Below are 23,391 nucleotides of genomic sequence, written 5' to 3'. Positions count from 1 at the left end.
TTGCTTATATATACTATTTAGTTAATTACACATTGACTTCTTCGCAGTTGGCTACACTTACCAGGTTGAGGTCCTGTTAAGTTCATCCTCTTTTACAGCTCAGTCTGCAAAATCCTGTGCTACATTTTAATATATAGCAAGAATAGCATTTAGTAAGAACCCACTCAGTCTTTGAGACCCTTGTCCTATCTAACATGGTAAATAAAACAACTGCATAACCAATATTAAGGTCAAAGGGCTTGTTTGTTGCCATGGAAGCATTTATAAATTCATAAGTAAAGATCAGCAACACATTAAGAAAGTGGGTGGAAGATTTAAAGGAGAAATTCACAGATAAAGATACATGGCTGGATTATAAACATAGTGTAGACCAAAAAGGGTCCACATGCTAAACCTTACCAGCTCAGGGGAAACCAGCATGACAGGCCTTACAAGCTCAGAGACTGAAAGTAACCACATAGGATAGTGTGAACATAACCATTCCTAACTAAAAGTAGATCATGATGGATAGTCGCAACCTAAGCCAGTACCTTCCTTGACAAAGGTCAATCTTTACCTTTAGGACACCATAGAACCCCTCATTGTTATCTTGTTGTCCAAATACCATCTCTATGTGCTGTGTTTTGCTAACTACCCTGTACCCATCAATGTAAATGAAGTATATGTCTCTTTGTTTTACTTTTTATCCAATCCCAGAGATAGCTCCCTTTGCTTTCTGCCACCCCCTTAATCTAGCACCAGTGGATTTCATCTAACCCCCTTAACATCTTCTCCTTTCATTCTAATGTATAATACTAGCTGCAAAACTGCCATTCTCCGAAGCATTTTCTCAATCCATTTACAGAGTTTGCTTCTCAGCAATTGTCAGTTCAGCTTGAACAAACTGATAAAAATTCTTTACAGGTTTGGATGTTTCTTACATTGACAATGGGAAAACATGATCTTCATCAAAATTCAAACTAAAACAACAGTTACTATTTTCAGGCTATCAGAAGGACAAATGTAAAAAAGTTTGCTGTTTTACACTGGTGAGGAATTATGGGAAAGCATACTTTCTATGGGCATGAATTTGAATTGTTTCAATTTCTATAGAGGGCAAATTAGTAATATCTAAAAAATTTAAAAACTCATATTCTTAGGCCTAGCAGTTGCATTTCTAGAATTTTATTTTCTAGACATACTTTATTATATTGATAGACTATATAGATGTAGATATAATTTAACTATGAATAAAAAAGTTCACCCAAGGATGTTTCAATTCATCTTTATTCTCTATTTTTGCTACACATTCTCCCATAGTTTTTATACTCTTCTAAGATGCTTTATCATCTCTATATTTATGAAAACATTGGGTATAGCATGTGTCTGTTTATGTAAATGAAAAGAGGTGTAAAAATATATAATTATAAATACAAACACATGTAGATGGACACATTCATACCTATATGTGTCCACATATGTACGTGTATGTATGTAAGTGTATATAGAAACATAAGATATTTTTCAAGCCACCCCCCAAAAGAAAACTGATACATGTTATTCTGGACAGCAAGACTGAAGAAAATAGAGGTCTGGTTTGGAGACTTACTCTTTTGTGTGTGTGTGTGTGTGTGTTTGCACCATTCCCAGAAGTACTACAATACTGGATCAATTAACACAGTGGGTGGAACAAGCTTCTATTCCATCTCCCTGCTCCAAAAATCCATTTAATATATTGTCATTGGATAGAGGATATATCAGATATTAAACTCATAAGAACAGATACTACACTTGATCTTAGCCAAAAGGCTGTGAAGCAATAAAGACTTATTTTTTAAAATATATTTTTGTGAATCACTTCTTGGCCTTTTGGCTAAGATCAAATGTAAAAATATATTTTTGTATGTATGTGTGGTTTACTTAGGAGCATATAGTTAATTAATATATTAATATTTCCTGAAATGTATAGATATACAGACTATTAAACATTGGACTTTTAAAAATATTCAATTAAATCATTAATTCTGATCAACTGGAAAAACTGACTGATGAAACTGAAGTGTTCATATTATTGTAATAGCCAAACATGAAAAATATATACTTTAGACCTTGTTTATGGCAAAACAGGTTTTTAAAAATATTTTTTATTGATTATGTTATTACAGTTGTCCCAATTTTCCTCCCTTTGCCCCATCTTCCTGGTAGCCAAATTCCCTCCAGCAATCCCCCTTACTTCATGTCCATGGGTCATGCAAATAAGTTCTTTGGCCTCTCCATTTCCTATATTATTCTTCACATCCCCCTGTCTATTTTGTACCAACCAATTTATGCTTAATTCCTGCAATTTTCCTTTATCCCCTTACACTTCCCAGCTGATAACCCTCCAAATGATCTCCATATCTATAATTCTGTTCCTGTTCTGGTTGTTTGCCTACTTTGTTTTTTAGATTCAGTTATTGATAGCTCTAAATTTGTTGCTATTTTAATGTTCATAGTTTTGATATTCTTCTTCTTAAATAAATGCCTTTAACATTTCATGTAATAATGGCTTGGTGATGATGAACTCCTTTAGTTTTACCTTGTCTGGGAAGCACTTTATCTGCCCTTCCATTCTAAATGATAGCTTTGCTGGATAGAGTAATCTCGGTTGTAGGTCCTTGCTTTTCATCACTTTGAATACCTCTTGCCAGTCCCTTCTTGCCTGCAAAGTTTCTTTTGAGAAATCAGTTGACAGTCTTATAAGCACCCCTTTGTGGGTAACTCTCCACTTTTCTCTTGCTGCTTTTAAGATTCTCTCTTTATCTTGAACTTTTGGCGTTTTAATTATGACGTGTCTTGGTGTGATCCTTTTTGGGTCTGGCTTGTTTGGGACTCTCTGTGCTTCCTGAATTTGTATGTCTATTTCTTTTGCCAAGTTAAGGAAGTTTACCTGCATTATTTTTTTAAATAAGTTTTCAATTTCTTGCTTTTTCTCTTCTCCTTCTGGCATCCCTATGATTTAGATGATGGTACATTTTGAGATGTCCAAAGGCTCCTTAGTCTATCCTTGGGGGGTTTTTTTTGAATTCTTTTTTCTTCTTGCTGTTCTGATTGAATGCTTTTTTCTTATGTTCCAAATCATTTATTTGATTCTCAGCTCCATCCCCTCTACTGTTGGTACCCTTAATATTTTTCTTTATTTCACTTCATGTAACCTTCATTTCTGCCTGGGTCTTTTTTGTGCTGTTACCATACTCAGTGAGGTCTTTGAGCATCCTGATAATCAGTGTTTTGAACTCTGCATCTGATAGGTTGGTTATCTGCATTTTGTTTAGCTCTTCTTCTGGAGTTTTGTTCTGTTCTTTAATTTGGGCCATATTTCTTTGACTCCTCAATTTGGCAGCCTCCCTGTATTCGTATATTAGGTAGAGCTGCTTTGACTCCCTTAGTAGTGTGGCCTATTGTAGAAGAGCATACCTGTACATTGTGTAGGGCAGAGTCTTAGGTGTTCACCAGGGCCAGGAAACCTGTTTCACTGCTCTGTGGCTCTGTGTGAGGGAGGGCTAAGAGAGGGGACAATGCCAATGCCTGGCTTCTGGAGGTCTTCCCGGGAGAAAGTTGTCTCCCAGCACTTGCCCTGTTTTCAGTCACTTCACTTTCTCCCGGTATACCACTTGTGCCCTTGAAACTATTGACTTGGTGCTGAATCCAGGAGGGGGTGGGTCTGCATAAGTCCTAAGTCTGTGCGGGCCCTTAAATGGGAGCCTCCTGAGAAGCTGGAAGTTTCTTTCACTGCCCCAACCCCCACTGGTTCTTATAGACAAAAGTTATGGGGACTTATCCTCCTGGTGCTGGAACCCTGAGCTGCTGGTTGTCTGGAAGGGGCTGGGATCCCTTGTTCCCGAGGTATGCCCCCCTGATTTTTTTTTTTTTCACCACATGTGAATGTGGGACCACCTGTTCCACTGCCTCTCCGTGTAACTCCATGGTTCTGTGCCTCTTTACACATCTCCACCTCTCCCCGTGTCTCTGCCCCTATTACCCATCTGGATGAATGTGGCTTCTTTAAATCCTTGGTTGTTAGAGTTCTGTACAGCTAGATTTTCTGACGGTTCTTGGTGATATTTGTTTTGTGGTCTAGTTGTAATTTTTTCTGTAGTTGTGCTAAGAGGCAAAGTGTGTTTACCTATGCCTCAATCTTAACTGGAACACTGAAAACAGATTTTTTAAAGTTTAGAAAAAAAGCATTAATCCATTCCTAAAGGTTCTGAAATTGAAGATAATTCAAGAGAGATGCAGGCCTTTAAACTATGAAAATTTGTATGTACAATTCCAAATGATTGTGAAAAGAATTTGAGAATCAAAATAGGAGTTACCTTGCAGAACAACTTACAAGACCAGAAGAAACATTAAAAACTACTTGAATATTAAGATAGGTGAACAGATTGTTCAAGGGTGACTAATTGCTTCTTGTTTGTTCTTTTTCTTTTAAATGAGTTCATATCTCTGAGCCCAAATTATTATATATGAATGTTCAAAATATTTATGGAATTGATCTCAGAACCATTTTATTCACTTTACTCATTCTTTCTACAAATATCCATTGAGCACTTACTAAATGTAAACACTACACTAGGCCTTGAGTATAACAGTAGTGACTCAGAACCTGTCCCCAGGAAGCTTACAGTATAGAGGTAAAGACAGGCATTAAATAAGTAATCATACAGCAATATTTTGGATAAGATTCTTCTTGCCATGAACACTCAAAAGTGCTAGATGAAATACCATATGTTTTAAAATGCAGAGCTAGGCTTTAGGGAATTCTAAGTAGTAGGTGCTAAGCAGGAACTTAAAACCACAGAGACTGCCCTGGGGAGTTTTGTCCAGCTACGTAATAGGACCTGGATTCTAAAGGAATGAGACAAATCTCTGGGCATCAATATTTAATTAAATGGCAAATAGTGGAAATCCATGAAAGTTTTTAGGAAGGATTAAGTACAGCATATGAGACATGAGTTCTAGCGCTATTTGTTCTAACACTATCTATGGGGTCATGAGCAAGTTCCTTTACTCTTTTCAGCCTCTGTTCCCCTTGTGTAAATTGAGAGAATTGAATACCTGTAAACTATGCTTCAGCTCCAAAAGTTTAGAATTCTATCATAGGAGGCCTCTTTAAAAATTTATTTTGGCAGTAGTGTAGGTGTCGGATTATTGCACTGGCTACCTGATAACTCCCTCTGGACTTCCTCCACCTCCAAAGTAAACTCTTCACTGACTACAGTAACCTTTCCTAAACAGGTCTGAGTTTTATCCTCTGCTTGAAGATTTTGATCTCAATGGTGTTCAAAGGCCTTGGTTTAGCAACAAATTCTTTTCATCATCTGGCTACTTTATACTACTCTCATGTCCCCATCTAACATTTTTCTGTTTTTGTATAATTGTTGGTTTACTTGTCTCTCCTAAACACTGTCAACTCATCTTTGCCATCTAAACATCTATCATAGATCCTGTCACATAGCAAGAACACCATAAACATTAAATGAATGAATAAATGCATTGAAATAAGAAGACCTGGTAAGTTGAGGAACAGTTCTGAAGACAAGTAATGCAGCTCTTAACTGACATGGCTGTACCAAGAATGGAAAGCTGGGTATTATTTAGGAAATCATAGTGGAAACACAACCTATAAAACATGATCAAGGAGCGTCAACAGGCTCAAGAAAGCACTATAGAGCTCTAATGCTAGGGTACATATTTGTTAACAATTTTAGTTTTATTTTATATCAAGTTTACCATTAAAAAAACTAACTCCAAGATCTAGTCCCAATGTGGTACAGCCGACATGTTGGCCATATAATGTGTCCATAGATTGTGACCTTGCTTTTTAAGAATATGATATGGGTTCTCTGCTTCTCCAGTTAAACAAACTGCTGTGTCTTCCTGTGCAGTGCCAGCCTCAACCCTGAAACACGACGGTGAAGGCTGGAGTGAACGGATTTGGCTGTATTGGGCGCCTGGTCACCAGGGCTGCTTTTTACCCTGGCAAAGTGGATATTATCCCCAACAATGACCCCTTCATTGACCTCAACTACACGGTCTACATGTTCCAGTATGATTTTACTCATGGCAAGTTCAAAGGCACAGTCAAGTTCATCACCATCTTCCAGGAGCAAGATCCCACCAACACCAAATGGGATGATGCTGGTGCTGAATATGTTGTGGAGTCCACTGGGGTCTTCACTACCATGGAGAAGGCTGGGGCTCACTTGAAGGGTGGAGCCAAGAGGATCATCATCTCTGCCCCTTCTGCCGATGCCCCCATGTTTGTGATGGGTGTAAACCAAGACAAGTATGACAACTCCATGAGGATTGTCAGAAATGCCTCCTGCACCACCAACTGCTCGGCTTCCCTGGCCAAGGTCATCCATGATAACTTTGGTATCGTGGAGGGGCTCATGACCACAGTCCATGCCATCACTACCACCCAGAAGACCATGGATGGCCACTCTGGGAAGCTGCGGCGTGATGGTCAAGGGGCTGCCCAGATCATCCCTGAGCTGAATGGGAAGCTCACTGGTATGGCTTTCCGTGTCCCCACCCCCAATGTGTCGGTTGTGGATCTGACCTGTCGCCTGGAGAAAGCTGCCAAATATGATGACATCAAGAAGGTAGTGAAGCAGGCATCAGAGGGCCCCCCTCAAGTGTATCCTGGGCTATACTGAGGACCAGGTTGTCTCCTGCGACTTTAACAGTGACACCCACTCCTCGCCTTTGATGCTGGGGCTGGCATTGCCCTCAATGACCACTTTGTCAAGCTCATTTCCTGGTATGACAATGAATTTAGCTACAGCAACAGGGTGGTGGACCTTATGGTCCACATGGCCACCAAGGAGTAAGAGCCCCCTGGACCACCAGCCCCAGCAACAGGAAGAGAGGCCCTCAGGTGCTGGGGAATCTTTGCCCCAAACCAATCCACCAACATACCGAGAATCTCCTGACCTCTAGTTGCTATCCTAGACCCCCTAAAGAGGGGAGGGGCTTAGGGAGCCCTATCTTGTCATGCACCATCAATTAAGTTCACCGTACCCGCCAAAAAAAAAAAAGAGTATGATATGACTATAATTTTACTAGCTTAAACCCAAATGAGCCACAAAACCAAGGGAGTAAAGTTTCTTATGAGCACGAATGAAGGAAAAAGCCAGTCAGTTAATTATCTGTTGAATGCCTGGTACACACCGCAAACCTAAAGAAATAAAAAGAATTAAAGGTAATTTTAAGTGCAGTTGGATTTCCCCACTCCAAAAGAGAAGATCAAGGTGTTAAAGAAAGCTTAGTGGAAACTGAACTGGGTTTTGAAAAATTAAAAGGGTTAATTAGCGTGAACAGAACAGGGAAAAGGGAAAGAGGGTAGTATGTTGTCCAGGAAGAACAGGAGCCAATTTGACATGAAAACAAATCTAGATGTTCTTTGGTTCCCTCTGTCAACCCTGTAGCCCAGTTTAATATTCCTTGTGTATTTCCATGTCCAGTCAGTGTGCAGTGCCAGCTAGTGTCAACAGATGGTCCTTGGCTTCAACACCATCAGGAATCCCCAGTTTGAGGTGCTGTGAAAAAGGAAGCTTTATTCAGTGCGAACAGCTCAATTGTGGCACAGCTGGAGTGTAAATAGCACAGCTGTTAGAAATATTCCAGGCGAGGCCCTACGGTGAGGGAGCCCTGGGACCAGGTCCCTCTTAGGGTAGACAGCTCTGTTCTTCTCTGCTTTGCTCTGGTGAGACATCTTGGGTGTGCCAGCCCTGGTAGGGGCAATTCAGTCTTTAGTGGAAAAGGGAAAGTGTGCGCTTGCCCAGCCAGGCAGGAGCTGGCTTATATAGACAGAAGTCCCCATCCTTGGTCTTTGATTGGTCCATCCTTAAGTAAAATAAGGACTCCAATCCTCACAGCTTGATTGGTCCAAAAGGCAATCTGTCCTGTTTGGTCAAAGACAGCCACTCTGATTGGTTGATGAAGATACTGATGGGAAGATAGCAGATCTGATTGGACAGGGTAAGTCTCAGTCCTTTTGACTGAAACAGAATTCCAATAATTCCTCTACAAGGGCTGGCTCAGACAGCAGAAACAATGCAGGCAGGCAGTTCAGTGAAGGCTTCTTTCTTCTCCCTTAAGTGCAGTTTGTGTTAGAGGCTCCTGCAGAGAAATTGCCACTAGACTCTGTTTTTAAGTTTGAGCAGTTAGCCACCAGGAGCCCTTCTTAGTAGGTATCATCTTTCTCAGGTGCCACAGGATAAATTGTCATAGTTGTATTGCAAACCAGCATTTCTGGATGTCATTCACATTTGCAAAGATACAGCTCAGATGAAATGTAAGACTTAATATGAGGCCAGGACAGAGTGTGGAGAGGGAAACACCAAGGGTGCATACTTAAGGAGTAAAGACGATGACCGCTGGGAGTGAGTGCCTCCTTAAAATGCATGTCCCAGGGGCCTCCCTTGCCCACCAAGGTAGGGCTTGGCCCTTCTTTAATAAATGGAATTGAGGCAGGTTAGTAAGAAGCTAAGAAAATTCCCTGGCAAATGGAATGAGGGAAATGGAGACATAAGTTAAAAGAATAGCTGAGCAATTAACAGCCAGCAAACCACAAGACCCTATCCTCCTTAACTAGAGACATTTAGGAGCAGATGGTTTGCATCTCTCCTCCCCAACCAGGGAGTGAGTAGCTTATATCACCCTAGTTAAGCAGACAGATAACAGAGATCCAGTAGTACCATTAGTGCCAGCCAAACCTAAAAACAGATAAAGTTAGAGGAATAAATAACAAAACAAACAAAAAACGGAACAACAAAAAAGCAGAGCCAGACATATCCAAGATAGAGATGAAGCTGACCAGAAAATGATCCCAAACCCTACTCTATGCTTATTGATGCATAATATTGAAAACACACCTGAAAAGCTTATGAATATTCTGCTCAAGTCCTCTCCTAAAAATCCCCACCTACAGAAAATAGATAAAAACCCTCAAGGCAAAGGACCCAGCACAAGCTTTCCCTTGAGCATGCCCATGCCTCCATTTCCCCAGGCATATAATTTTACTGTCTCCTAAACTCTAAGGGCTCATCTGTTGCCTAACTTTTCAGTGAGCCCAAAGCAGCCCCACCTTGGCTCACTAGTGTCATTGTGACTTTTACTTCCCAGTGAGACTAGGCAGCCCAGCCTCACTTCTGTTATCGTGGCTTCCTTTCCTGAGTCTAGGGAGTGTAGCCTAGGCTCACTTTTTTTTTTTTTTCTAAATTGATTTTAGAGGGAAGAAGGGAGAGAAAGAAACATGGACCTATTGATGCACTGACTGATTGATTCTTGTATGTGCCCTGATAAGAGCTGGAACCTGCAACCTTGGCATATGGGAATGAGGCTCTAACCAACTGAGCTACCCACCCAGCGCTAGGCTCACCTGTTACTATGATCTTGCTTCTTCTATCCTAAGCCCTTCCTTTGTTTCACAGTCCCAAGCTTTAATAAACACACTCAAAATCTCCTGGAATCCTGTCTTTAATTCTTTCCTGCAGGAAGTCAAGGGCCTACACATTCCTGTTAGGGCAGACCCGCTTCCACCAGGTCCCTTTCTGGTGCCAAAGTAAGGACTCCGAAGAGCATCTGGGGTGGACTGTCGTTCTTTCCAAGTCTCACACGCATTTAAGCCAGTCAATCCATCCAAATCCCTCACAGTCGCAAAGTGGGAATTTGTTCAATATAAGTTGCAAAGTCAACTGTGTTCTGATGTGACAGGCGTTGCCTTTTTCCTCCGGTGTTAGGGGAGCAAAACAAAATACCAGCCCTACAGGGGCAGGATACGCTGCGCCCTACCTGGCATTGGGCAACTGGTAATGTCCCAAATGCCGAAGCTATGTAAGAAAGGAGACTTCCCCTTTAAAAGAGGAATACCTGCCTTCCCTCGGCAAACTCAGTGGCCCAAACCGTGCGAGTAATGGGTTAGGCGTCAGCACCCGAAATGAGCTCCGCCCTAAACAATAACAACCACTACAGCGCAGCGGCATGCGGTTGGGAGAAAAGACCTTGCGCCCTCACCAATCCCTTGTTTCGGGTGGCGCTAGCTGGGTCCTCAGGCTGTCGGTGTCCGCGCTCTGCCGGCTCGCAGCCACAGTGCAGACTCGACCCTGCGAGGGAGGAGACGGCACCCCCTGCTCTCTCAGGATTCATAGAGCCACTGGACTGAGAAAGCCCGAGATGTTGGCCCAAGGAGCAGACAGGCAGATCCGCGGACAGTCCGCGTGCTCGAGGACCCCGGCGGCGGCGCGGCCCGGCGGGAACCGGGAAGTTTCAAAGCGCAGTTCTGCAGCTTCTTGCCGCCGGCCCGAGGAGATGAAGCTGCACTGCGAGGTCGAGGTGGTCAGTCGGCATTTGCCAGCCTTGGGGCTGAGGAACCGGGGCAAGGGCATCCGCGCGGTGTTGAGCCTCTGTCAGCAGGCTCCCCAGTGTCAGTTGCGGCCTTGGGCCCGGGACGAGCGCGGCGGTCCGAACCCCGCCTGCTTGCTTCTCTCCACCCTGAAGGACAAGCGCGGGACCCGCTATGAGGTACTTGGAGCGAGCGGGCACCGCCTCGGGCCTGGAGCCCCCGGCCGTTCCCGGGGCTGGAGCTCGTCCTGGGGGTTCGTGAGCGCCCGCCCCCCCGAGTCCCACAACCACACCGGTTTTCGGGGCTTTTCCCAAGGGCCCGAAGTTTGGAGAGAGCTTTTGAGAGTGCTCCTGTGCTTAGTTTTCTTGCTTATTCCTGCGACTTCGAATTGACACTAGCCATCCAGTTTGGGGGGACAGTAAAATAACTACTTTTGTTCAGTAAGTTGTGTTTCTCCCACAGAATTTTCGGTAGCTTTTTTTTTTTTTTTTTTTAAGGCTTTAAGGGCTGATGAATAGTATCTAAGGTCACTAGACCAAATTAGTACAGTAGTAAAGCAGTAACGCTTGGGGCTACATCTTGATATTCTATTAAAATTATTGGTTACTGAATCTCCTTTTTTTTTTTTTTTAAATGTGTAATTTCCTAAGACCTGATTTCTTAGATCCACGGCTTTTCTTACTCTTGTAGCAGTGGTAAACTTTAGATGCCGTTGGAAGTTGCGAAAGAATTTTTATTTCTTTAATTGTATTTTTTTCATTTGAAATAGAATTGTTAAAGCACAGGTTTTATGAAGTATTTTCCCCTCATTACCAGGCACTGTTATTCTGTCAAAATGAGTGGACTACTCTGTGTCTATAAATAAAGTTGAGTGGGCACTTTGCCCACCCTTGCATCTGACTCTTGACTGGATTTTATGCAATTTCTGGCATTATTTCCTTCACAATGTTGTACTGCACAGTGAATACAGTACTTAGTTGAGGAAAGGGGGCATTACCATCTCATTCAGAGACACCTAGTGTTTCATGTGAGAGTTGAAAGTCTAAATAGTTTTCCCCTGTTGATGGAATCAACTCATAGTTTTTCAAATTGAAGTCGCCCAGCACTGTAAAGGTTACAAAACTATTAGGCGACAAAAGAAAACTCGTAACTAGAATTGGAGTTACCTTTTCTCCTCTCCTGTCTTCCCAGCAAACCTGTCTCTTTCATGCCCAGCTCAGGTACTGCCTGTTTAAAAAGTCTGTGATGATGTCCCTCTTAAAACTCCTACTGCACCAATAGTCAATTGCAGGTGGTAATGCTAATCAAAATTTTATTGTAACTGCTAGTTGAAGACCTAATTGTGCACAAGGTGCAGTGCTAGAAACTGGGAGATAAACTTGATGTAGTCACTCTCCTGAGGCTAGAAAGGGAGAAACAGAAGCCACTACTTAGAATACAAGAGAGGCTCTGATAAGTGCTGTAATAAAAGTGGAAGTTAAGAAGTATAGTACCAACAACAAGAGGAATTCTGATTACAGGAGCATTAGAAAGTTTTGTAGAAGAGGTGGTGCCACGGGGCTTGGAAAATCGTAGTTGCTTTGTAAACATTTGTTGGATGAATTAAGGTGGTGTTGGTGTTGGTCCTGGGCCTTGAAGAGCAGGAATTAGTGCCAGATATGGAAAGTACCTTGGGCTTCTTTCTTCGCCCTACTTTTATGTCCCATGACTTCAGCTCTCATCTGTCTGATTTCCAAATCTATATCTTTAGCCGGTCTTCTCCCTTTTTTTAATCTCTTACTGTTCCTAATTTAGAATTTAAACTTTTTCATAGATAGGTGTGCATAGGAAAAAACACAGTATGTATAGTTTGCCATTTTCTGTGGTTCCAGGCTTCCACTGGGGGTCTTCCCTTTGGATAAGGGAGAACAACCATATCTTCGAGTTGTATGTGTGATGTTCCATGCCACTGTCACACTTTTTTCATATCTTATTTTTTCACTTTAAAAAATGCTGAACATTTAGCTTTATGTAAATAGTCACGACTCACATCTGACTTTCTATATCTGCATGATATGTTGGTGAAGGGCAGCAGATTGGTGGTCATCAGAGGGAACAGATCTTAGAAGAGCAGTGAGAAACATTTTCCATCTTTTCCAGACAAATGTGTAAATCTCTTAAGTTCTCACTTGAATCTGCTATCTACTGGAAATCTTCACTTGGATGTATTGCAGCATTTCAACTTTAAATACCTAAAAGTTAATTGTCCTTATCACCCCTAAACCTGCTTTTCTGACAGTGTTCTGCAACTTATTAAGTAGTGTTCTGCCCCATCCTGAAACCTTAAAGCCTTTGCCTCTAAGCACCTAATATATTATTGAATTCTTTAAATTTCACCTCCTAGGTATCTTTCAAATTTTCATCTACCCCTGCTGTAGTCTAAACCATCGTTATTCCTTGCCTGGCTAGTTTCCTAAAGGATCTGTCTACCTCTACTGTTGTCCTTCCCCATCCTACTCTCCCCTCCCCCAAAGTCCATTCTTACACTGTGGTTAAAGGAAACTTGGAAAAATGTAGATCTAACTATGTTCCCAGCTTAAAGTCAGGCAGTGGATATCATTGTTCTTAGGATAAAATCCCAAATTCTTAATATGGTTTACGAACTTCCACCATCCAATCTTTGTTTACCTCTTCAGGCTCACTTACCTCTTTTCTCTGGATCCTTCAGTCATAATGAACTTTCAGCTCCTCACAGCTGCCAAGCTCTCTCGCTTTCAAGGCTTCGCACACATTGTTCCCTTTTATTGCTATGCTGTCCTCTCTTGTAGTTCACTTGCCAACATGTCCTAATCCTTTAGTTCTCACCTTTAAGGCCACCTTCATATCCCAAGACCAAATAAGATTTCTTTGCTATACAAGGTTTTATGTCAGCCTGTACTTCTTGTCTTAATAGTTGTTATGCTTATAATTACTTTAATGACTTTCTCATCAGATTGGCAACCGTGTGTGATTACCATGCTGGTCTTACTTACCACCACTATTGTCCCATTCCCCCATCATAGTTAACCTGGTACGTAATGGCTTCTCGATAAATTGTTGTTGAAGTCTAAAGCAGAAGCAACATCAGTCATTAAAATGTTATGTGTCAGTCATTGTTTGGCTCTGGGGGTACAAGAATGAACAGACAAGATTCCTGCTTTCACGGAGTTTGTAATCTTGTGGGAGGCATGCCCACCCCAGGCTAATGGACTGAAATTAAAAAGACAAGTAACTACTATTGGCAACTCACTGCAGCCACATAGAAGAAGAAAATTCTGTTCTCAGAAGTGGAAAGTGTTAACTGGGCAGATAGAAAAATAATATCTACCAGAAGGTACGTAAGAAATGTAGCTAGCTACTCAAGCGCTGAAAACAAACCCAGCCAAACAGAAAACTTGGAAACATAAAACCACAAAACACGCCTTAAGGACTAAAAGACAAACCAAAGCCTGGCAAAGTGACTGACACATTCTATTAAATAATACTTAGTTTTGTTCTTTTTTTGTCCATTGGTTTTAAGCAGCTAAAGGAGAACATCGAGCAATTCTTCACCAAATTTGTGGATGAGGGGAAAGCCACTGTTCGGTTAAAGGAGCCTCCTGTGGATATCTGTCTAAGTAAGGTATGATATTAAAAACATTAGTGGGTAGGTTGGTTGACTGTTTTTTGTTTGTTTTAAATAAGAGGCTATTTGAGCATCCTGATACCCCACATAGCTGAATAGGGACAGACCTGCAGATGTGTTTGAAGAAGTGACGGTAGCTGCCCAGGAGTGTTTGTATAGCTCCAAAAGGGCAGCATCAGCCTTGGTAAAGCTGCCCAAGATGGGGAGGAAAGCTAGGTTTCCTTCTGTGCCCAAAATGGAGCCTTAGGTGTTCTTACACTGGAACTCTTAAGGCAGGTGACACAGATCTGCATTTTGCCAGCAGAATTACATGTTACAAATCTAAGTTTAGTGTAAAAGAAATACAGTGCAATTAGAACCTTGTTTGGGAGTATTTTATTTACTGTAATTATTTTTTAAAATAAACCTTTAGAATAAAAAAAAAGTTTTCTTTGCTCTATCTCTCCTTATTTGTTCTCCCCCTTCCTAGAGAGTAGGAGTACTGTCCTGTTCAACCTTGGATTACCCTTAACCCCAAGCAAAGTGTTTTGCAAACATAAAAGTTTAACAGCTTTTTGAAGTATTTGTATTGAATGGAATAATTTAGTCCTGCCTCCTCCTGGTTTGTGATTTTTTCATTTTTTCTTGATGTTCAGCCTGTCTTTCCACTAACTATTTCCTTCTTCCTAAAATCAAGCTGAGCTCTTACCAATTAAAAAACTGAAAAACATTTCTGGAAAGACAGGCTAAATTCATTGCTTCCACTTTATGATCTCTTTTGACCTTTACTTTCACTGGTGTATTCAAAACACTGCCTGAAAGGTCAGTGATTTCCTTTCTATTTGCCAATCACATTGCCATTTTTTTTCTCATCTTTTTTGAGCTCTGTAGAATTTGACACTGGTGACCACTTCTTAATAAAACTTTCCTTTCTTGGCATCCGTGATTGGGTATTATCCTGATTTACCTTTGGTTTTTGCAGCCATTCCTTTGTCTCCTATCTCTGGCAACCTTTTTTTAAATCCCCCAAATAAAAGGCTTTATTCCAGTTTTCTGCCACACCTGCCTTCCACTCCCATAGCTCAACCCTTGTGTGTAACTCCCTAGGCTGTAAGTTGGTATGCTCTATTGGACCTACTTGATCCAGATCTCCAGATTTTCCTTACTCCACTTCACAGTATGTACTGCTGCCAAAATAATGCTTAGCTCCTATGTAATTCCCATGGTCAAAATTCTTCAGTGATTTCCCACAACCCGATCATTCTATCTTCCTTACCTTGACATCAAGCTCATATATAATCTATCCCCATACTGTATTTCTAATCTTTTACTCTTCAAAGCTCCCACATTCCAACCAAATAGGATCACATACTTCATTTCCCACACTTGATGAAAGTTCACTATTCTTTCACGTGCAAGCTTTAGGAAACTCCTAAAGTATCCTTCCAAGTATTAGTCATTTTTATTGATGACTTACTTCACATACCACTTGATTAGTGATTTCTCCGTTCAGCTGGAAGCAAACTCACTTGCTTTTGATGTTTTCTGGCACTGTTGACAGTGCCATTTAGCCCTACTTTTGACAGGGCCATGGCTTTTCACAATTCCAAATCTTTATGAGTGGCACCCCTGAACATTTTACAGTGCACAAGGCTGTCTCAGCCTATCTCAGAGGCACCGGAGATTTGGGTGAGTTCATGTTAAACCCAAATCTCAGGTGGAATCTTTTCATGCCTTCTTATTTTATACTCTTATGGTTCCTCCTTTGAACAGTTTTATTTAGAATATATCAACATTAAAAAAAAAAAAAAACTTTTAGCCCTTGGATGTGTGGCTGAGTGGATTGAGTGCTGGCCTGCGAACCAAAGGGTCACCAGTTCGATTCCCAGTCAGGGTACATGCCTGGGGTGTGGGCCAGATCCCCAGTTGGAGGTGTGTGAGAGGCAACCACACAGTATGTTTCTCTCCCTCTCTTTCTCCCTTCCCTCCCCTCTCTCTGAAAGTAAATACGCAAATAAAATCTTTAAAAAAAAAAACCTTTTAACATTTTTTGTATCTGTATTGAAATTTAGTCAAATAAAATACTAAATTTATTTTTTACAGTCATTTTCAATAAATGATTATATTATTTGCATATGTAACTCTTTACAGAATTTGTTATAGGATGAATTAGCATGCATACATTATCTAAAATAAAATTTATAATCATACAACTTTTATTTATTCAGGCCAGTTCCAGCAGTTTAAAGAGTTTCCTTTCAGCTGTGAGGCTGGCTCATAGAGGCTGTAATGTTGAGACACCACTTTCATCCCTCGCACCAGTGAAGACTTCAGAATTTGAAAAATTTAAAACTAAGATGGTTATCTTATCCAAAAAGGACTATCCTTTAAGCAAGAACTTCCCGTATTACCTGGAATATCTTCAGGCTTCTTATTGTGGTCTTGTCCGAGTTGATATGCGTATGCTTTGCCTAAAAAACCTTAAGAAATTAGACTTGAGTCACAACCATATAAAAAAGCTTCCAGCTGCAATTGGAGACCTCATCCACCTACAAGAACTTAACCTAAATGACAATCACTTGGAGTCATTTAGTGTAGCATTGTGTCAATCTACACTCCAGAAATCACTTCGGAGTTTGGATCTCAGTAAGAACAAAATAAAGGCACTCCCTGTGCAGTTTTGCCAGCTTCAAGAACTTACAAATTTAAAACTTGATGATAATGAATTGATTCGATTTCCTTTCAAGATAGGACAATTGACAAACCTGCGATTTTTGTCAGCAGCTCGAAATAAGCTTCCATTTTTGCCTTGTGAATTTAAAAATTTATCCCTTGAATATTTGGATCTTTTTGGAAATACTTTTGAACAGCCAGAAGTTCTTCCAGTTATAATGCTACAAACACCATTAACTTTGTTGGAATCTTCTGCACGAACCATATTATATAATAGGTAAGACTTTAATGTCATAAAATGTGGTACTTTTGATAGCATGCTAGTGTTCTCATCCTCAGACTAATAATAAGTCTTTAACGATAGCTTAAGATGCTGTGTGTAATCTGACCCCTTGCTATGGTGTCCTTTTTGCAGCTCCTTACCTCTGGAATGCTTTTCCTCCAGGAAGTCGCATAGCTCACCTTCTGGCTTCATTGAGTTTCCTGCCCAAGAGGCACCCCAGGGAGGTCTTTTCTTAATACCCTCTCTAAAGTTGTATCCCTCACCACCTTATATGGCTTTTTTTGTGTTTTTGTTTTTGTTTTTCTTTTGCTCATAGGATGTATTACCTGGCATTACATTTTTTTCAACATTTTCTGTCAGTTTTCCCCACTAGACTAAGATCTGTGAAGGCATGGACTTTGTCTTATTCTCCACTATTTCCCTGGTGTCTAAGATGTGATACCCCCTGCTCTTGCCATATATCAGGTACCTAATAAATACCTGAATGAAGGAATGGCATTGCTTTTCAAACTCTGGTCTCCTGACGAGCGGCATCAGGGTCACCTAGGAACTTGTAAAGAGATGCAAGTTCTTGAACTCCATCCCAGAGCTACTGAAACAGAAACTCTGAGGGTGAGGACTAGTTATCTGTGTTAGTAAGTCCTTTGGGTAGTTCTAATGCGCTTTACACACTATGCCAGGAGTTCTTTTTAAAGTATGTCTTTGGACTCAGATTTGGATTGGATTCCTGGCTTCCCCCCTTAGTCTGGCTTTAGCAAGTTATTTACTGCTTTGATTCAGTGTTCTCATCTGTGAAACAGGAACAGAGCTGTGAAGATCTTGAGCTAATGTAACACCAAAGCATTTGGCATATAGAAGGACTCAATAGCTGTTGGTTCTCTTCCCTTTGTCTTTGTGCACTAACTGAAGTTGGTTTCAGGAGACACTGAACTCCAGGTATTCGTTTTGTTCATGCTTCTTTCATTATTGAGTGCCTATAAAGTAGTAGCAAGACCATATTTCAAAGAAGAGATTAACCTTTTTTTTTTTTTTTTGGTGGGATAGAGGCTCTTTAAAAATAAAAACAACTGATCAAAATGGTGGACCTAGAAAAATGCACACGAGTACAGACACAGAATTTTGCATGCAACTTTATAATGTTCATGGACCACACTGAAATCCAATCCAATCCTCCCTCTTCATTATCCCTAGCTTAAGTATTTTTATTTTAAAGCGTAGTTCTCATACTTTTACCTCACTTTCGAAATTATCTGAGGGACTGTTAAAAATTCTGATGGCCCTAGCTGGTGTGGATTGAGCACCAGCCTGCGAACCAAGGGTCATGGGTTTGATTCCCAGTGGGTGTATGCCTGGGTTGCGGTTTGGGTCCCCAGTTGCGGGCACACAGAGGCAGCTGATTGGTGTCTCTATTGCACATCAATATTTCTCTCCCTCTCTTCTTCCCTTCCTCCCTCTAAAAAAATAAAAATAAAGCTAAAAAAAAACTGATGATTAGTTCCCACCCTAGACTTACTAAATCAGATTGTCTGAGAGTATGACCCAATATTAAACCCTCAGTGATTCTGTGTACAACTAGCTGTGATTAAGAACCACCACTTCACATCAGTGCTTCTCAAACTTCAATGTGCTTTCAGATTATCTGGGAGTCTTGTTAGCAGATTGTTCAGAGGTCTAGGGTAGAGATCCTGCATTTCAAACAAGCTTTCTGGTGAGGATGAGGCTGCTAATCCTGAATCATACTAAGGCTCTAAAAGTAACTAAGGATTCACTATTGTTCTTAAGACAGTGATTCTTAAAATTTAAGAGTGCATCAGAGTCACACTTATTGAAATAAAGTTATTAAAGCAGATTGCTGGATTCTTATTCACTTAAATTTGGAATGGGGTTGAAAAAATTGCATCTAACAAGTTCTAAGGAGATGCTAATACTGTTGGTCAGGGACCACACTTTGAGAACCACTGCTTTAAGGCATTGATTCTTAATTAGGAATTAAAAATTACTAGCTAAATGATAATACATGGCTTATAATAGGTCTCAATAAGTATTTAACATTTACATATAATAAATACATGTAATTTGCTTTTATCTGGCAATTAAAAATCAGTGTTATCATTAGCTGTGGAGAAGCTTTTAAATAATATAGATGAGAAATATGGGTGCTTAGATCCTACCTCAGACCAACTAGTTCAGAGTTGCCAGAGATGAGCCCCTAATGTGTTACATGTTTTTTAATTTCCAGAGGTGATATTGATGATTCAGGGTTAAGACCACTTATTTGAGGGAACTCTAAATGATATCTTTTGGTAATGAGTTGCTCCTGAGCTCATTCTAGGCTTTCTCTGAGATAATTCAAGTTTGAAAATTATGTCCAAGTGAGAAATATTACAAATGATTTCTAATTTTTTAAAAGACTATAACCAATGCTAGGTGATTAAAAAAAAAAAAAAAATACAGACTGACATCCACCATGGAAAAGTGAAGAATTGGAAGGACAAAATAATCAAAATGTGATGTAGACTTCCTGTCAAGGAGTTCATCATCACCAAACCAGTATTACATGAAATGTTAAAGAGTCTTCTTTAAAAAGAAGAAGATAAAAAATATGAACAATAAAATGGCAATAAATACATAACTATCAATAATTGAATCTAAAAAACAGACAAGCAAAACAGAAGCATAGATACAGAGAACATTTTGATGGTTGTCAGATGGGATGTGGGTAGGAGAGATGGGCAAAAAAAGTGAAGGAATTAAGAAGTACAAATTGGTAGTTACAGAATAGTCATGGGGATGTAAAGTGCACAATAGGGAATAGAGTAGTCAAAAAACATGCAGGACCCATTGACATGGACAACAGTGTGGGGATTGCCTGTGGGAGTTGGGGGATCAAAGGGGAAAAATTGGGACAACTGTAACAGCATAAACAAAATATAATTTTTTAAAAACAGTATGCTGTAATAGGGCAGAAAAATAATTTGTTAGTGCTGAATTATTTAGTATGGTAGGATTTATATTGTTTTTTAAACTTGATCTCTATTAATATTTTTACTAAAATCAATTTTGCATGTTTCACTAACCTTTACTAAAGTATAATTTTTGCAAGTTTTCAGCCTTCTTTTAAAAAGAATATAAACTTAAAGCTATGAGAATAATACCTGTTATATATCTGTTGGTACATTGTTTTAACTGCTAGTCATAAATATAAAGATATGGCCTATTAGAAAAATATATGGAAATTTAAATTATGTCACAGTATTTAAATATTACCTGTTTCCTTAGAGATTAATGTAAATATGTGGTAGACACCTCTGTGTGCAGTTTCTTAAAAATTGTTACTGCCCTGTGGTGTGGCTCAGTGAATTGAGTGCTGACCTGTAAACAGAAAGGTCTCCAGTTCAATTCTGAGTCAGGGCACATGCCTGGGTTGTGGGCCAGGTCCCCAGCTGGGGGCATGCGAGAGGCAACCACGCATTGATGTTTCTCTCACACATAGATGTTTCTTTCCCTTTCACCCTTCCCATCTCTTTAAAAACAAATAAATGTTTTTAAAAACATATTATTTATACAAGTAATGAATTGGTACAAGTAAAAAAATGAAAAATTGCAAACAAGGTCAATTCCAAATCCCTTACAAAAAGTAAACCACTATTTTTGATTTGATGTATATCTTTTCAGACTTTTTAAAAAGGATTTTAAACTCCAGTTTAAATAAGAGTTGGGTTTACTTATTTGTTGAAAAAGATCTAAACACCAATTTTGTGCCAACCTGTGCTAGGGACTATAGAAACAGTTGTATATAGGACACTAAGTGCCTGGAGCGTGGTTGTGTTTAGAGGGAAGGACTTGGGCAGTGGGCAGGCAATCTCAAGAGACTGTCTCTTAGTTTTGTGTAGATGAGGCCAAGTACTTAGACTTGTTTTTAATTGCATTGGACACCAAGTTTTAAGCAGGAAGGTGAATGATTTAAGCAAGGTGAGGGCAGTCTTACTTGCTTAGCGAGTAAAGTAAAACTAATGCCCTAAATTACATATTATAAATTTGTTTTACACAGTTTAAAATTCCCTTTTGAATAATTGATGCCTAGGAGAGTATCTGAATTTATTTAAATGTTTCTTCACAGGTAGAACTCCTTCATTCTCCCATTACCTTCGTGAGAATTATATGACAGAGCTACAGATTTAACTTACCATGTTACACTGGTCATACAGTATAATATAAAGGACACATGACTCATTCTATTCAATGGGTTATACGATTAAGTGGCAAGGCTAAAAGATACTTTATGGAATGTTATGGATCCTCTTCCATTTGCAATAAATCACAGTTTGGAATATCATGTTTTTGGAATATTTTCCCCATTACCCAGTTTGTAAGCTAAAACAATATACTGAGTCATTTAATTAATAATTTTATTTTTTCATGGTTATAATTCAGTGCTCAAAATTCATATCCCAATACATTAAAAAATAGCATTTAAAAAATATTTGTTAACTTTTTTTTTTTCTCCCCAATAGGATTCCATATGGCTCTCATATCATTCCTTTCCATCTTTGCCAAGATTTGGATACTGCAAAAACCTGTGTTTGTGGAAGATTTTGTCTAAGCTCTTTTATTCAGGGAACAACTACCATGAATCTACACTCTGTTGCTCACACTGTGGTCTTAGTAGATAATATGGGAGGCACTGAAGCACCTGTTAACTCTTACTTCTGTTCTCTGTCCTGTTACGTAAATTCCTGTGATATGTTCAAATAACAGATGATACCACAAAAAGAAATTCCATTTACTTACAGATCAGTCTGGGATTCATTTATGGTTTAAGAGTTAAATTGGAGAAAGGGAAGCTTTTTTGTATACATGCTTGAGGGGAAGAATGTGTCACTCTTTTAACATTTGCAATAATTTAACTAAAATCTTAATTTCATTAAACATAATTAATTTTATTGTGGGGTTAACTTTTATCAGTTGATTGTATTTTGTGTTGATTTCAGCTTAGTGTTTCCAGAATGGGTTCTGGGGTTATTTTTTAATGTTAAGCAGATAGTGATCCCAGTCATTTTGGTCATAGAATTTTCTTACAAGCTTTTTTTTTTCATTCAAGTAAAGAAATTGAGTTTATGTATGCAGAACATATTCCTTGGAGAACTAATATGGTCTAAATTATAGTGAAAACTTTTTGGTATGAAATTGCATGTAAGTTTTAGGCATACCACCTTTTGTTTTTTAGGTGTATTATTCTACAGATGGAATTTTACATTCACCAAGCATAAAATAGGAGTTGCTTTGGGAAAGACTATGGCTTTTATTGTTTTATAATGTTAATCACATAGTCTTTCTTGTATTTGAGTTTTGGGGGGGGCATTTGAACAAGGTTTTAGTTGGGTGAGAGGAGCAGAAAATTGTTACATTTTATTGACATTCTGTATTTGCAGGTTTCTTTTTCTCTTTAAGTTTTTTTAATTTAAAAAGTGGTGGCAATACACCAGCTAAGGATGAGAATTTGAACTAGGGCAGAGGAAATAGAAAAGTAACAAACTTGGAAATAATCACATAAAACAGAATCAGTTTCATTCCCACTGCCCTTTAATTAGACTGTCTCCTAGATCATTGTAATAAAACTCATAGCTGGTTTCTCAGAACAAAGGAGGATGAAGAGTAAAAGTTGGAGAAAACCCCTCCAGCATTTATATATTATTGCTGCTTTGGGCTTGGAGTTAGTAGTATAAGGGCAGGTCCCTTGTAGTATGAGCTCCCCCCTCCTGAGGTGAGTATTCTAGGAACAGTATTCTGTTTCAGTGTACCAGCTAGCATCGTGGGAGAGTGCGCCTTGACTTCAGTGAATTTTTTAAACACCCTTTCAACGTTATTTGCCTATTTCACCATGTGTGATTTAGGAGTGCACCTGCCCACACTTAGCTGAGTGTTGAGCAGTTTTTGACCAAAAACAGCATGCCCCACCCTCCCTATTCACTCTTCACCCCAAGCAACTTGTTTCCCCAAATGAAAAAGTCCTCAGAGGGAAACATTTTGCCAGTGTGGAAGAGGTGAAACAACTGCAGCAGCACTAAAAGACATCAAAATCAGCAAGTTCAAAGACCTTTGAGCAGTGGAAAAGTCTCAATAGTAGTTGTTATTGCATAAAATGGAGAGTACTTTGAAGGTTACTGAAGCTTAAACATGTAAGAATAAATACACCATTTTTTATAAATTCCATTTGGGGGGCTGTCTCATATATAAGACTATGTCTAATGACTTAAAGTAACCTCCATTGCTTCCTAAAGTATTTCAGGCATTTAATTTTTCTGAAAATACAATTACTGAGCAGATACTGTTTAAAATTTTTATTAAAACTACGTATATGAACTCCAAAACAGTTTCTTTTCAGAGCTGAGACAAGACATTGGTCCAGAGGAGTTTGCATTGCTGTGATTATCTTCTTGCAAA

At 39.5% G+C, this 23,391-nt stretch overlaps 1 protein-coding gene, 1 non-coding gene and 1 pseudogene across 4 annotated transcripts; 2 read left to right on the top strand and 1 right to left on the bottom strand.

The window, feature by feature from the left end:
- Window positions 1–1,609: 1,609 nt before the first annotated feature.
- LOC150015757 (U2 spliceosomal RNA) lies at window positions 1,610–1,800 on the bottom strand. Its single transcript, XR_016510243.1, has one exon. It is a non-coding gene; the product is annotated as a U2 spliceosomal RNA (small nuclear RNA).
- Window positions 1,801–6,059: 4,259 nt separating this feature from the next.
- On the top strand, window positions 6,060–6,885 carry LOC150015756 (glyceraldehyde-3-phosphate dehydrogenase pseudogene; annotated as a pseudogene).
- A 3,184-nt stretch (window positions 6,886–10,069) lies between these two features.
- On the top strand, window positions 10,070–21,908 carry LRR1 (leucine rich repeat protein 1). 3 transcript variants are annotated; one of them, XM_090270097.1, is made up of 4 exons: window positions 10,070–10,548; window positions 13,911–14,009; window positions 16,220–16,941; window positions 21,462–21,908. In XM_090270097.1, the coding sequence occupies exons 1-4, from the start codon at window positions 10,201–10,203 to the stop codon at window positions 21,700–21,702; spliced, it is 1,410 nt and encodes a 469-aa protein (XP_090126223.1). In that variant the 5' UTR covers window positions 10,070–10,200; the 3' UTR covers window positions 21,703–21,908. The 3 variants fall into 3 exon arrangements, with proteins under 3 accessions (XP_090126223.1, XP_090126222.1, XP_090126224.1); XM_090270096.1 differs by having other exon boundaries at window positions 13,908–14,009; XM_090270098.1 differs by lacking the exon at window positions 16,220–16,941 and having other exon boundaries at window positions 10,073–10,548; window positions 21,462–21,694.
- The last annotated feature ends 1,483 nt before the right edge of the window (window positions 21,909–23,391 follow it).

This window comes from Furipterus horrens, unplaced genomic scaffold (assembly GCF_987537825.1).
Source record: "Furipterus horrens unplaced genomic scaffold, mFurHor1.1.pri manual_scaffold_3, whole genome shotgun sequence".
NCBI classification, from domain to species: Eukaryota; Metazoa; Chordata; class Mammalia; order Chiroptera; family Furipteridae; genus Furipterus; species Furipterus horrens.
The sequence above is the reverse complement of the archived record's forward strand: the minus strand, read 5'-3'. Positions and strand labels throughout refer to the sequence as shown.